The sequence below is a fragment of the Dasypus novemcinctus genome, chromosome 8, assembly GCF_030445035.2.
Source record: "Dasypus novemcinctus isolate mDasNov1 chromosome 8, mDasNov1.1.hap2, whole genome shotgun sequence".
Classification (NCBI taxonomy): domain Eukaryota; kingdom Metazoa; phylum Chordata; class Mammalia; order Cingulata; family Dasypodidae; genus Dasypus; species Dasypus novemcinctus.
Window position 1 is genome coordinate 125101277 of NC_080680.1, and position 14758 is coordinate 125116034.

Here is a 14758-nt window from a genome sequence, read left to right on the forward strand (position 1 = left end):
GCCCTGAGCGTCCCACCTCTCACACGGCTGGGTCACGGGGGGCACCCCCAGCAGGTCCCGAGGGCAGGAATCTGCTGGGAATCCACCGGGTCTGATTTGTAATCTCTGAACCAAATGATTCTTTCATGCCGGCAACGTCTGAAGATTTGCCCCCAAAATGGAAATCAACAGTCGTATGTTCAACAGCCACCAAACAGCTGTCAACGTACTGAGCAAACTTATTTAGCTTTTAATGGAGCTATTAAAGCAATAAAACACGCTGTGTCTTAAATAATTAATTCAGTGAACCTTGTTCTCTGAAACAGGTTCTCTATTCGGCATTAACTGAATATTCTAAAAAAAATAAAAAATAAGAATTTCCTGCAGCAATTTACACACAGGGTGACGAGGGCAGACCAGTTTGCTCCCTCTCCCTGCCCCCATCTCTCTCTCTCTCAGCACTGTCACCTCCCACTCCTCACCCTTCACAGGACTTGGCAGCAGATTGGATTTGTCACTAAGTTGCTATTTCTAGGTGCACTTGAATTTGGCTGCACAACGGTGTGAGCACACAGCATTTGCTAATCGCTGTCCTTCTCAGCATCTCGACACTAAAAGCACCCACAGTGCACCCCACGCTGTCCCTTCGAGCCTGGACACACGACCCCTGGGAGCCTGGCCCACCCCTTTTGCAGTTAAAAATACAAGGTCCAGTTCAGGGAATGAACCAGCAACACTAGGAAGTAATGACCGTTGGACTGAAACGCGTCACGCAAAGCGCATCCTTAACCCGACGGTCACCGAGCAATCAGTGCTCGCTCCCAGGAGCGTCTCCCCCGACAGAGCCAGAGCGAAGGAGGGCTGCCGGCTGCTGTCCTGTGCGAGGGAGGCGGCCGGCCCTGCGCGAGGGAGGCGGCCCTTGGCCGGAGTCCACCGCCCGGTCCCAGGGGTGAGCGCAGAGGGCATGGAGGGCAGCCGGCAGCGGGTACTCACCGGGGGTCCGTCGGCGCCAGGCATTCCTGGGAGCCCCGGCTTCCCCAGAGGGCCCTAGGACACACGAGAGACGTCAGGCCCCGCCTCGGGGTCCCCTCTTCTGGCCTCTCCCCCAGGCTTGGCCACCCCAGCTCCTTGCAGCGCCCCCGGCTGTGCCCAAGCCTTCCGGCTTTGCTAGAGGACAACGTCTTCCCCAGTGTTCCTCCCTCCCCTCCCCACCCCCGCCCCCGGGCCCTCTCTGCACCCCTGCAGGGGCTCGTCTGCGCCGTCCCCGTTTCCCCCAAGGCCAAGGCCACCTGGTCTGTCATCCAAGCACCTGGCGTCCTGCAGAGCCACTGCGGGAGCCACGGCCTCGAGTGCGATGGTGCATGGTGGGAAGCGTCACCCCTTCTCTCGGGGGGCTCCCGCACACAGTGGGACAGCGCCTTCTGGTTTGTGGGGCCCCTCTAGACCTGCTGAGCTGGCCCCGGGGTGGGGGCCTGTAACCACGGTTTCCTCAAACCCTCCCTATGGCCCGGACCCCTGAGAGACGCCCCGGCCCACCCAGGTGGTCAGAACGAGCTGAAATTGCCAGTGCCCGCAGCTCCCACAGGGACCCTAGGACGGGGTCCTGCCAGATGAAGGAAAAGCATAAACCAAAACAAGCACACAGGACCCTCGCTATTTCAGGGGGGCCTCCAATAGTTCAGACCGAACCGGGCGTTCTGTTATTTATTTGGGGCTAAACCTGGCAGGCTGTGTGTCCCTAGTGAATGAATGAATGAATGAGCGAATGAGTGAATTTACGAGCACATGGACGCTACGAGGATGCAGGTTTCTCTGCCTCACAGCTTGGACTGGGCTGGGGGGGCACAGGCACACCTCTTCAGCTGGGTGACAGGGCCCCTCCCGCCTGGACAGGAGGCGGGGAGCGGCTGCGCAGCCCCCCCCCCCCACCATGGGGCAGGCCCACCTACCTTTTCTCCTGGAGGCCCGATAGCACCCTGGGGGCCTGGAAGACCCTGGAGGGGGGAGCAGGACGGAAAGCTCAGGCGCTGAACCCCCCACCTCCCGAAGCCCTCCCTCCCGGTGGCCTGCCCTCCCCCCGCTGTGGGCACCTCCGTGGCCAACACAGCGGTCCTGGGGGCAGAGCTCCGCGGTGGCATACCCCAGCCCCGTGCCGGACCCCCACCACCACCACGACGGGGGCCCCTGGGCTCCTCCCAGCCTCTTACCTGGGCACCGGGGTTACCCTGCTGCCCTGGGGGGCCGGGCTCTCCTTGGGGACCCTACAGGAAACAAAAGCAAAGGTGGGGGGCTCTGGCAGATGTCGGGAGCCTCTCCTTGGGGAACTCGGCCTTTCTCCCCGCTCCTGACCACTCACCCCCTCATCGGCTGGCAACGGCCCAAAGCAAGTACCAGGGGAAGGAAGGGGCTCAGGATCCCCAAAGAGTGGAGAACAAGGCACTTGGCAGGACACACATTTGCTTTGCAAATACCCCCCCTCCCCAAGACATCCAGGAAAGACCACGGGAAAAAGATCTCTCCGGAGAACACTTCAATTGGCAGAAGTTTCCCGGGTGATCTGTCCTGCCACAGCCTCCCAGATGCCCGTGAACTAGACAGGGGGCCCCGAGTCCACTCTCCTGGGCATCCTGCTCCGCACAGGCGCACGCCAGCGTGCGCTGCTCAGAGGGCGCGAGACTTCCCTCCACGCTGGCCTGGCTGTGGACAGAGCCAAGGCCGGGCTCCAGGGGGTGGCGAGAGCCGCTGGCCCAAGGAAGGGGGAGCCCCAAGGCGGGGCGAGGGGGCTGGGAGTCTCCCCCTCCATGTTCCCCCCAACCCCTGTGGGGACCCCAGGCCGCGGGACCCCGGGACTTACCACATTTCCTTTCGGGCCTGGCTGTCCGTCCATACCAGTCACGCCCTGGGTGAGATTTAAAAAGAAAAATTAAGGCCGAATGCAGAAGAATAAACCACATTGGACAGGAAAATCCCACTCAGTGTGGCTCAGACCCCAGCCCCAAAATGTATCGGATGATGAACACCCTTTGTGCAGGGGCAAGGCTCGACCCCAAACTCTTCCCCCAGGACTCCGTGATGGCCGTGGTAGCCCCCAGCCGTGGCTTAGCAGCAGCACGCCCCAAGCAGCATCTGGGGCTGAGTCCTACATAAAAGGGGGGCAGAGAGGTTGAGAAAGGATGGCGGGGGTTGGCCGGGCCCTGGGGGCCAGGAAGCTGCTCACTGGGGCAGAGCCCAGCTGGACACAAGGGCTTTCCCAGAAGCAGCGGAAGTCCTGCAAGCTGGGAGGATGTGTGATGTCCTGAGTTACTGCTCTAAGAGAGGTCACATCTGCTATGGGCTGGGAAAGGACATGGCTAATGCAGAAAGGGGAAAAAGGGAGGGAGCCAGCCGGCCCTGGGCCCTCCCAAGCAAGCCCACACTCCTGGACCCGTTTCATTGTTAGCACTTTAGAGTCTGCAAACAGCTGGCATCTGCACACACAGATGTGCACAACAGTCAGCTCCAATGAAGCACCTGAAGGCCCCAGTGGACCACCAGGTGGTGCCGGGTATCTCAGGGGCATTGATGGGAGGAGATGTGCAAAGAGATCCCAGCACTTACAGGAGGGCCTGGGGGTCCTGGGGGCCCCTTCGGTCCAAGCAGCCCACGAGGCCCCTGCAAGAGCAAAGATGCAGATTCCCAGTCAGCCGGGCATCCTGTCCTGCCTCCCCTGCTGTCCCGCTCAGCCCCGTCCTCCCAGAGCCGTTCCTGGCAACTCAGTTCCCCAGGTCTCCAGCGGGCAGAGCTGACACCCCCTCCCTTCCCTGCTGCATCCCCTTGCCTCCCCCCCCCCCCGGCCCCGTGGTGGGAGCCAGGGACCAGGAGGGACCTGAAACGGATGAGGGCCCAGCAGTGGCGTGAGAGCCGTCCTCGGGAGAGGGGGCTGTAGAGCCGGCAGGTGTCCTCTCAGGGCAGGTGAGCACAAAAGCCCGCCCTGAGCAAGGCCACACAATTGGCACAGCTCCGCTGCGCGGGGCGCCTTTGTCCAGCCGCTGGTCACGGCTCCCTCTCGAGCCCCTCCCCATCAGGTGGTTCTGATATGGAGAGTCTGGGGCGCAGGGAGGGGCGGGCCAGGCCTCGTGAGCTAAAGCAGGCGGAGGAGACCGCCGCTCGGGTCTTTTCTGGACCCGAGCTCCTCTACGCCCTCCCGGCGCGGCGGCGTCTGAGCCGTCCCGGGACACAGAGGGGGCGCGGCCCCACGCGCCACCGTCACCCGGCACGGGTTCCAAGAGAGAAGGTGAGGGCGTCGCCCCCTGCGCCACCCACCCCCGCCCTGCCCGGCTGGGCACGATGGCGCCTTTAACCAAGATTCCAAGGGCCCTGAATTTTGAAAGAACCTTCTCTGAGTCAGTGGAAGGGAAGTCTTCCCCACGTTCATTGCCACTTAAGTGTTTCCTTCGTTACTTTAATACCTAAGTGTGTACGTGTGTTTTAGAAGTTAATAACCAGCAGGTATTGCTTAGATGTAAGTTAAAGAGAGAGCTGGGTGACGACTCCCCCTTCGTGGCCAGTCAGGCGGCTAGGGTGCTCTTCAGCCTCTAGTGAGCCTGCGGGTGTCGCCCGCGCTCCCCGCGCTGCAGGCCGTGCGCTAGTGCTCGTCAGTTAACCTCGCCAGGCGCCTACTGCCTCGCTGGCGTCGGTAACGAGAAAGGAGAAATGTAAAAGCAACAATACGTGAAAAGTTACGGCTGAGAAGGCTTGCTTCAGCCTCAAGAAACAGCTGCGCTCCAGGGCACAGGGTTTTTGGGGTCCAGATCAGAGGCAGGCCTGGAGGGCTCCACTTTGGCTGTGTTCGGCCATCGCAGCTGGAGCTGCCCGATTCTGCCACTTGTCACTGTCGCCCCGACACGGGCACAGTGCACCTGCACCCCTTCCTGGTACACCTGGACCCCCCAGTTGTGTACCTGGACACCTCCAAGTGCACCTGGATGCCCCTACAGTGTACCTGGACCCCTCCAAGTCCACCTGGGTGCCCCCTACAGTGCACCTGGACACCTCCAAGTGTACCTGGATGCCCCCTACAGTGCACCTGGGCCCCCTCCTGGTATACCTGGATGCCCCCTACAGTGCACCTGGGCACCTCCAAGTGCACCTGGACACCCCCTACAGTGCACCGGGCACCTCCAAGTGCACCTGGGCCCCCTCCTGGTATACCTGGATGCCCCCTACAGTGCACCTGGACACCTCCAAGTGTACCTGGACCCCCCAATTACCCCCAATTGTGTGCCTGGACCCCTCCATGTGCACCTGGACGCCCCTACAGTGCACCTGGACACCTCCACAATATACCTGAACACCCCCCATGGTGTGCCTGGACCCAGTGTACCTGGGTGTCCCCCTCCCTCGGTGCACCTGGACAGCCCCCCACAGCGCACCGGGACCCCCCACCATGGTGCACCTGGACCCGCTCAGTGTACCTGGGTGCCCCCCCAGCAGTGCACCCGGAGATCCACCTTGGCTGTGGTCTGGAGACCCGACCACACCCTCTTGAGGGCCTGTGCTTCCTCCCCCGAGAAGGCGCTGGATTTCCTCCTGCGTGGCCCACCACCCCCAAGAGCTCGTTCCTCACATCCCCAGGGAGTCCCCAGGCCCGTGGCTGTTCCCGAGGCTGAGCCCCGACTTCCATCCGCCCTCCCAGTCGATGGCAGGCGGTCTCCTCAGGGAGCCCTGCTGGGGCCGTCGCCCTGCAGAGGAGGCACCGAGCCCAGAGGCCAGTGGACTTACCGGCTCCCCAGGCAGCCCTCTGGGCCCGACTTCGCCATCGTCTCCCTGTGGGGAGAAAAGAGTCAGGACTTCAGGGCGGCTGTGAAGCACAGGTGCCCCGGGGGCAATCTGTTCTGTGATGACACCAGTGCGGCCAGGTGGAGAAGGGACTCTGCGCAGGCCAGGTTCACTAGGAGAGCCTAGAATGCCTTCATTCCCAGGAACTGCCGGGTGCACGGTGCTGCAGGTGAAAGGTGAGCCCAGGTGTATGCATGCTGCAGGTGAGAGGTGAGCCTAGGTGCACAGAGCCACAGATGAGAGGTGAGCCCAGTGCGTGGATGCTGCAGGTGAGAGGTGAGCCTAGGTGCACGGAGCCACAGATGAGAGGTGAGCCCAGTGCATGGATGCTGCAGGTGAGAGGTGAGCCCAGGTGTATGCATGCTGCAGGTAAGAGGTGAGCCTAGTGCATAGATGCTGCAGGTGAGAAGTGAGACCAGGTGCACGGAGCCACAGATGAGCAGGGAGCCCAGTGCACAGATGCTGCAGGTGAAAGGTGAGCCCAGGTGTATGCATGCTGCAGGTGAGAAGTGAGGCCAGGGCTCGGAAGCACCAGCTCAGGAGCTCACAAACCACAGGTGACAGTGAGGGAAAATCTGGACAAAAACTAATTTATTTCAAACCATTTGGATATTTTTGTGAATTATAGAATCTGGGATGGGGTAGGGGATGGGAGGTCAACTCCTGGGAGACTGAGGTCTTTGCCAGGGTCCTACGCACAGCCAGACCAGAGCAAAGCAAGAGGAGCCCCTTCCTTGTGGCTCGGGAGGGACGTGCCCCCTCGGCTGCAGGGGTTCCCAGCGGGTGACCGTCAGCGGTCACTTCTCTGGGCCGAGGCACTGCTCCCCGCTCCTCGCCTCACCACACACATGCACACCAGCAGGCACAGCGCTCACACGTGCACACATTCACGCCTGCATGTGTCCATGCTCACCCGAGGGTATATGCATGCACATTCACACGCTCACACAAACACACATGCATTTGCATATATGCACACTCACAGGCATGCATGCACATACATGCTCCTAAGCATACACACAGACACACAAGCCCACATGCGTGCACACATGTGTGCATACACTCACGTGCTTGTGAACACTAACCTACATGTTCACACATGCATGCCCGCATGTGTGTGCATGCAGTCACATGTATACATGCGCGCTCACACATGCACACATGCATGCTCATACTCACGTGCATGCATACACTCTCAAGTGCATGCCCACTCACAGGCACATCTTCCCCCATGTGCATGCATACTCACACACGCGCATGCTCATATATGCATGTGCATGCTAACATACATGTTCACACACTTACACTCACACATGTGTTCATGCACAAATACACAAACTGCAATGCTCACACCTGCATGCAAACATGCTCACATGCACACATACACACAAGCACACCCTCACACTAGCATGTATATGTACTCACACATGTGTGCATACCTGCTCAAACATGCACACATAATACACACTTTCTCTGACCCCAAAAGCCCAGAATTTGGGGGGGCACCTAGAAGACCCCCCATCTCACAGGTGGCAGTGCTGAGGCCCAGCAGCTGAAGGCGACTGACAGTGTCAGCAGACAGCTGGCTGGGACAGAAATGCAGCCACAGCCAGGCTTCTAGTGCCCTGCAGTTCTTCTTTCTCATGTGTCAAAGCTTCTTAAACCTTTTCCCTAAAATACCCTTCAATCCCCCAAAATTGTCTGAGTAGTGGGGCTGGGGGCTCAGGGCTCAAAACCCACAGCAAGGTGCCTTTGGTGCAAGCACGTGCCTCAGTCAAAGGATGCGCAGCTGCCACCCCCGGCACACGGGGCACACATGGCACACGGCAGCTGCCCCCGCCTCGCGCTGTCTGGGGTCACGGGTGACTCGCCCCTCTCCTCTGCCAGAACCAACGGTCACGTGGTCTTCCCACCACCCTCCTCCCCGCAAGCCTGAGAACAGTGCCGCTCTGGATGGCCACCCCCATCTGACAGGTGCTGAGCCCACTGCCCACCCTGAAATCTCTCCCCCCGGCGCCCTCGGGGCCACCTGCCCCAAGAGTTAGAAGTTTCTTTCTGAGACCTGTGACAGCCGCTCCTGAATTCCACCGGCCCGCAGCACATGCACATGGCGTCCGTTTGCCATTTGCTCTGCTCCTCCGGCTCTCACTCCCAGTCGCCCCTCCCTCTTCCCCGCCCACCTGCAGCTCACAGGGGGCGAAGGCGCGGCGCCCGTGACAGCCACCTGGCCTTTCAGCTCCAATTCTCCTCCCCAAACTCAGTGAAGCATGAGCAGGCTGGGGCAGCCAGGGCTAGAAGGGGATACGTACCCTTTCGCCGTCATCTCCAGGAAGTCCCGGCGGGCCGGAAGGACCAGGGTCCCCCTGGGAAGCCAAGGTCAACGTTAGGCGCCCCCGAGTCCTGCATGACCCTGTGTAGGTTTCTCTGACTCTGATACTGAAATTGTAACTGCTAGAAGATGCTTCCGGTTTCAGGGAACCATATCCCTGGGGCACAGTGGCTGGCGGCCAGCTACAAAGATGGACCGGACGCAGCCGGCCACCTTAAGGCAGGAGGGCGTGCAGCCCTGCGACGTGGGCGGCCCTGGGGCGCCGAGGCGAGCCTCAGCCATGCTCCTGAGTTCTCTGCATGAAGCAGGGGCATACCAAAGCTGGGGCTCGGCCCGCACGTTGCCCAGGCTGACCTCTGACCCCTGACGGCCCCGGTGGGCAGCGGGTGCTCCTTGGACGGGAGCTGACCTGGCCATGCACTGGGAGCTGTGCGCCCAGCTCTGGCTAAGGTGCAGCGGCTGCTTCCCAAGACATGACAAAACATGCTGTGAATAAATAACCCTTGCGGACAGCACTGAGAAGCACGCGTGCGTGTACACACTTGCGCGGCGGGCCCAGCGCGTGCCCGTACGGAAGCTGCACCGTCTGCTCCCAAGATGCCAGGAGAAGCCACCCGAGGAGGCGCCCCGCTAGCCCCATCTCAGACGGGGTGCTTGGGGTACGCAGCCCACAAGGTGCGGCCGGTGGGGGCCGCCTGGGGGCCCCACGTGGACATCGGAGCGGAGAGAGCATGGGGAGCCCCTCGGCCTTTGCGCCTCAGAACGCAGCACCAGCTCACCGCAGCCCTCTCCCACCCGGATGGACCAGCGCGGGCCCGGCCCTCCGGGGTGCTCAGCGGGGCGGCTCTGAGCCGCTCCAGGCGTTTCCAACAGGCCGAGCCCACCCACCAACTCCTGCTGCGCGGCTCGCAGGAGCCCCCAGGGGTGGGACTCCCTGCCAGACCCGAGGCCCCCCAGTCTAAAGGGAGATGGGCTCCCTTGTGCGCTCCCTGGACCCCCCCCACCCTCTTCGACAGCCGCAGCCCCCCCGCAGGCCCCCCGCTCCCACGGCCGCCGTTTTCAGGGTGGTTTCCTCGGCCGCTCCCACATGGCGGCCTTTCAACCTTCCCTAAGATCGGCAAGGACTGTGTCGATTCTGCAAGCCGGGCTCCCGCCCCCTTCGCGCCCCCTCCCCGCCTTCGTTCCCACCCCTCCCATGAAGCCCGCCCTGGTGACCCCTCCGGGCTGTCTGGAAGGGCCCCCTTGTTCTGGGAATTCTCTGGGGTGACACTTACCCTCTGGCCCTTCTCACCCGGCAAGCCGGCCAAGCCATCGAAACCGCGGTCACCCTGCGAGGACAACGAGGGCGGCTCAGGGGCCATCGGCGCACACCGCGTCCACGCGCCCGGGGGCCCCGGGAACCTCGCCGCCGGCCCCCAGCCCCCTCATTTCACTTCCTCCGTGACCCCAGCCTCTGCCCCCCACACCAACACAGGTGGGCGGAGGGACAGGTGGCTTGTCGCAGCGTCAGGGCCCGCAGCAGCGTGAAGGCGGCGGCACTCGCGGCGCCGGCCCCTGGCTGTGGATCGAGACTTGCGCGGCTGCACATCCACGACGGTTTTCGGTCGGGATCCCGTGCCCTGCTCTTGCCACCCATTTGCAAAGAGCAAATTCCCCCCTAAGGAAAACTAACTGCACCCCTCGTACTTGGCCATGCCTCCACCCGCCCAAGGCCTGTCCTCGGGCCAGCTGCCCGCAGAGCGGCTCAGGTGCACGCCACTGTCCGCAGCCCCGAGGCTCCACCCCGAGGACAGCCACTACTTGTCACCCGAACCGCGACGGTGACCACGGGACCACGGCACTCGGCGGTGAGGGGCCGCCCTACCTTGGGGCCGGTCTGTCCTGGCATTCCTCTCGCTCCATCGCTCCCAGCTCGCCCCTGGAACGGAAAAGGTGAATTGTCAAAGCCAGAACGGAGCCGGCTCACCAAGCCTTCCACGGAGCGGTTGGCAGTCCCTGCAGACACGCAGCCCTGCGGTCAGGCTCGTCCAGTGGCGGCCTGACGCCTGGTGCCCGAGGAAATCCCACGGGGCCTCACCAGCCTGAGCTGCCGAGTGAGACACCACCGTCTGCCCTGCCAGGTGAGACCATGCTGGGAGAAAAAGCGAATCGAGGAGCCACGGCAACCTGGAGGCTGTGAGTTCATGCCGCTGGCATAACCTACATAGCACGTTTCCTTCTGCAGAGCAGAGACTCTCAGGGGAAAAGCAAGCAAGCATCTAGGCAGTCCCTTTGACTAACGGAGAAACCGAGGCCCAGAAGGGAGATGCGTCTCACTGAGACCACACAGCCAGCCAGAGGCAGGAGGCAGCTCTGCTCTATAGGTCACCTCACTGCTGGTGGCTGCTCCCATGGCCACACTGATCAACCATGAGGCTGAAGAGCAGGGCGTGGACCTTCCAGGGCCCACCACAAGGGCCTCACGGTCACCAGGGGAGAGCTCTGCCTAGAGGGGGACAGCGGCTCTGTCCGTCTTCATTAAATTCAGCCAGACCTTGACACACTAATGAGCAGCATCTGCAGAACGCATCTGAGACCCGATGAGAGAGGGCCCAGCTGGGCACAAAGGGCCGGCCGGCCCAGCAGCCTCTCTCTCGTTTCCATTTTCCGCGTGCCTGCGCCTGGGCCCTGCAGCGCTCCCCCTATCAAATGAGGATCGTGAACCCACTCACTCGCCCCCGGGCGGCAAGAGCCTCTGGGTAAGGCGGGCTTGCGGTCTCTCAAAGTACAACAAAGACAGCGAAGGCAGCGCACTGGAGAGCCGAGAAGAAAGGCGAGGCGGATCAAAATAGAAAACTGGGAGACGTTCGGGCTCTCTGGTTAAAGGTTACGAGGAGCCGCCGAAGATGAAGAGTCATTTCCGAAAAGGCCCCTGCGCGATGCGGCTCTGCAGGGCCGGTCGGGAGCCTCTTCTCAAAGGCCTGAAAATGCTCGGGAATCAAGGTCTGTTGATCACAAAAGCTCCCACGATTCCCCAGCGTGACGCTGCCCTGCAAAATGCCCGGATGCTTCACAGCCCTGTAATGACTCGCTCCTTGTAGGCTGCTCTGGCCGAAAACCGCAGGCCGTCGAGAACGCTCCAGGAGTGGCCGCCCGGCTCGGCGCCCCTCGCCCTCCGCCATCGTTCTCCTTCCGCGAATCTCTGGGGACGCTTGTTTCCTTAAAACATAGGCCTACGCTCAACCCTGCCTCGACTTCACTCTACAGCTCGTCACACCGTCAACCCTTTCTCCTACATTCCCCTCTTTTCCCTCTGCAATTTTTAACCTTTGTCGTCACCAGATGAAACGGATTATTTCTAATGAAAGTTGGCAAGATGTGTTCACAGACAAGAAAACCTTAGTGAAATGAGGCTCGTCACAGGCCCTGGTGTCCGATACACCTCCCAGGTGTCTACCTGAGTCTGGGGGTTTCAGAGTTGGTGACCCTTTCAGAATCTTCTAGTCCCAGACATTCTTGAATGATCCTTACCCTAAACTCCCCAAGATGGGAGGGCGGGCAGGTAAACAGTAGGGAATTACTCATTTTTGGCTTGTGTGTTCTGGAACTAACGCAGGGGCAGGTAGCTCAGCTGGGCCACGGCCCTGTGGAAGGTTCACAGCCAAGCCAAAACGACCCAGCCGTGGCTTTTCCTCCGCTGGAAGCGTTCGCTGGTTGAAAAAGGCCCTTTGCTGGCGCGCCTGCGGCTCACCTAGGCTTGCTTGGGTGGGCTGTGTTGTTTCATAAACGCTCTCGCAGTAGCCATGGTCCTATGGAAACCAGCGCATTCCATCCCCTGGAAATGCATCCCAAACAAAAGCCTGGGTGGTCCGGGAAACCCAGCGCAGGGCCATTTGGGAGAAACGAGACAGCCCCCAAGGAGAAAGGCTGCCAGATAAACCTGGCTTCTCAACTTGCTCCCAGAGGGCCTGGGAAACGGCTTTAATTAAAAAATGTTTATAGAACTAACTGACCACGCTGGGGCCAGAGGCCGAGGTGTCAGAGCAGTGAGCCGTATCCGCCTCCTGGACATTGGGGCACCTCCTAGCAGCTGCCGCAGACACGGACACGCCGTGGAAGTGGAAGCGGCCCTGGGGCTGGGAGCACCCGTCACGCGGAGGGGCGGTGCCCCAGCTGCCTGCGGGGGGGCTGCCTGCCCGCCGCCACGCTGGGGTGGTGCAAACCAGCTGAAGCCAGGGTGCAGCTTCCGTGCATCGCCCCGCTCTCCCCACGCCCGTTCGCCCGCGTTGAAACACTCACCCTCCTTCCAGGCTTTCCTGTGGGGCCAGGCGGGCCCTGCACGCCTCGGGGACCCTGCCAGGAATCAGAGGACAAAGGTCAAGCGGGTGTCTGCCTCCTTCAGAGAAAAGAGCGGAGCCTGCCCCATGCTCGTCACCGGGGCCAGGCCCATGGCCTCAGCGTCCAGCCCAGAGGCAGCACTGCCCGGGCACGGGTTTGCTGTGCTGAGAGCTGGCAGCACCAGCCAGCCTCACCGCAGCGGAAGCCCGGCTCTCTTCTGTTCCACGTCGCCATGCACAAAGCCACAGCAGCCTTCACTAACTTTCTTAAAGAAGTGCAGCGACGAGGGCTCTGCAGTTCTACCATCACCACCTCCCGGCAACCGCGGCCTCCGGGGGCCCAGGGCACGCGTCCCTACCCACCTGAGGCCCCAAGTCTCCAGGCTCGCCCTTCAGACCTCCGCTTCCAGGAGGACCCTGTGGAAACACGTCGTGGTCAGCATATACTCAGGTGAGGGGCTGAGGAGCGTTTCTCCCTCCAGGGGGACATGCCCGTGACCTGCTGTGGCCGCGACGGGCCCGATTCAAGGCAGGAGCTCCCTGAAGGCGGGAGCCCGGCCTGGAGCCAGCACCATCTCCTGGGTGACAAGGGCGGGCGGCTCGAGGGCACCGCGGCGTTTAGGCCTCCTTGCAAACCGCAAGGGCGGCTCCACCGCCTGGAGACCCCATACACCGGCTCGGCCGGCACCGAGCACCCCCGGGCACCCACTGCCCAGCTCCAGGCGGCTCGAAGCCCAGGGGAGAGCAAGGGCTTGGGGCCAGGGCAGGGGGCAGCCGCAGCCGCAGACGCGGCTGGGAGGGGCTGAGGGGACGGGCTCCTGCATTCGGGCCCCCCACGACGCACTCGTCAGCTTTGGGAAACGCGCGGGCACGCATGGGAGACGTGGAGCGCGAGGCAGGATGGCGGCCAGTACACGCCCCGACGGCGCTGCCCGCGGGGAGCGGACCCTGCCACAGCCCTGGCTGCCTCAGGCCCCGTCGTGCACCAGGGCCACCGCGTCCCCTGCCGAGGGTCAGTGGGATCCACGTGGGCTGGGGACAGCTTCAGGAGTGTTCTCTCCCTTGTGAGCGTGTGGCCCGCCCCCTGCCATGCGCTCCTCGCCCTTCCGGGGGCCACGGCCGCCAGCTCGACCCCCCGACCCCCCGCGAGCCCACGGCACGGGAGCCACCCAGAGAGGGCGGCCATTGCCCGAGGGCCACAGAGCCACGAGGAAGGAGCTCGTTCCCACTGCCCGCTCGGGCCCGAGTGCCACCCGTGTCCACGCAGCCACAGCGCAGACCACCGCCCTCCACGGGGACACAGACGTGCCCGAACTTACCATGGGGCCGGGTCTCCCAGTAAGACCCATCGGGCCGGCCGGTCCCCGCAGTGCCAGCTGCAAGAGAAAAGGACCCACCCCGTGAAGTGGCCATCGGCCCCCGTGCCCGGGTTGGCCAGCTCCAGCCCCATGAGCCATGGCCGGGAGGGAGAGGACATGAGCACTGGGAGGGGACGGAGTGGCCAACACCTCCAGAGACCCCCTGATGCCCCTGGGCGGTGGGCTCCAAGCACGGGATGGAGAAGGCAGAAGTGGTCCAGGCCTGTGCCCACCCGCCCCTGGACAGGGCCCTCTGCCACCCCCCTGGACAGGGCCCTCCACCCACCCCGGAAGCGGGGAGCCCCTCCCCGTCCTCCTTCCCTCCTCCCCGAGCCCCACCCTCACGGGGAACGGGCTCTGCTCTCAGCCCTTCACCCCTGTGGCTGAACTTGAGTGCACCTTTCTCTCCCTGAGCGGGGCGTGGGCATGCATTTTACACTTGAGCTCACGCCAAATGACAACGTGTTTTCTTTCCCACGGGAGGCCCTTCCAGCCCTCGGCTGCCACTGGAGGGACTGGGGGGCGTAGCGGGGCCTGGCGAGGTGCACAGGTCCACGGAAGGGGCAGCGGCTGCAGACCCAGCTGCCCAAGGCCCAGCCCAGACGACAGCCCGGCAGCCACCCTCAGCCCTTGGTGCTCCCCGGCCCGCCTGGGCCCATCTGGAGGGGCTGCCACCAGCCAGTGCAGGGGGTCGGTCTACCATCTCAGAGCACCACTCTCTTTCCATCCAGCAACTTCACCCCCACCCCACAATGCCGTTTTGATTTTGAAAGATTTCTTTCATATTCTGCTGAGCACGTCGCCCATCGGCTTCCACTAAAACACGCAGACTGAAAGGCCACCGGGCAGGCCCGCGTCAGCACACCCCGGGGCAGGGCGGGGGCTTTGCTGTGCCCTGATGGCATTAGCTGGGCAACGTGCTGGATACCGACGCCGCCCCACAACCCCCGGTGCGCTCT

General features: G+C 62.6%; 1 protein-coding gene across 1 annotated transcript in view; it reads right to left on the reverse strand.

The window, feature by feature from the left end:
* COL5A1 (collagen type V alpha 1 chain) overlaps positions 1-14758 on the reverse strand; it is a 153581-nt gene that overhangs the window by 63955 nt on the left and 74868 nt on the right. The window contains 12 exon segments of the mRNA XM_058302640.2: positions 973-1026; positions 1929-1973; positions 2187-2240; positions 2834-2878; positions 3577-3630; positions 5740-5784; positions 8106-8159; positions 9400-9453; positions 9990-10043; positions 12404-12457; positions 12805-12858; positions 13761-13817. Coding sequence (XP_058158623.1) covers positions 973-1026; positions 1929-1973; positions 2187-2240; positions 2834-2878; positions 3577-3630; positions 5740-5784; positions 8106-8159; positions 9400-9453; positions 9990-10043; positions 12404-12457; positions 12805-12858; positions 13761-13817 — 624 coding nt within the window.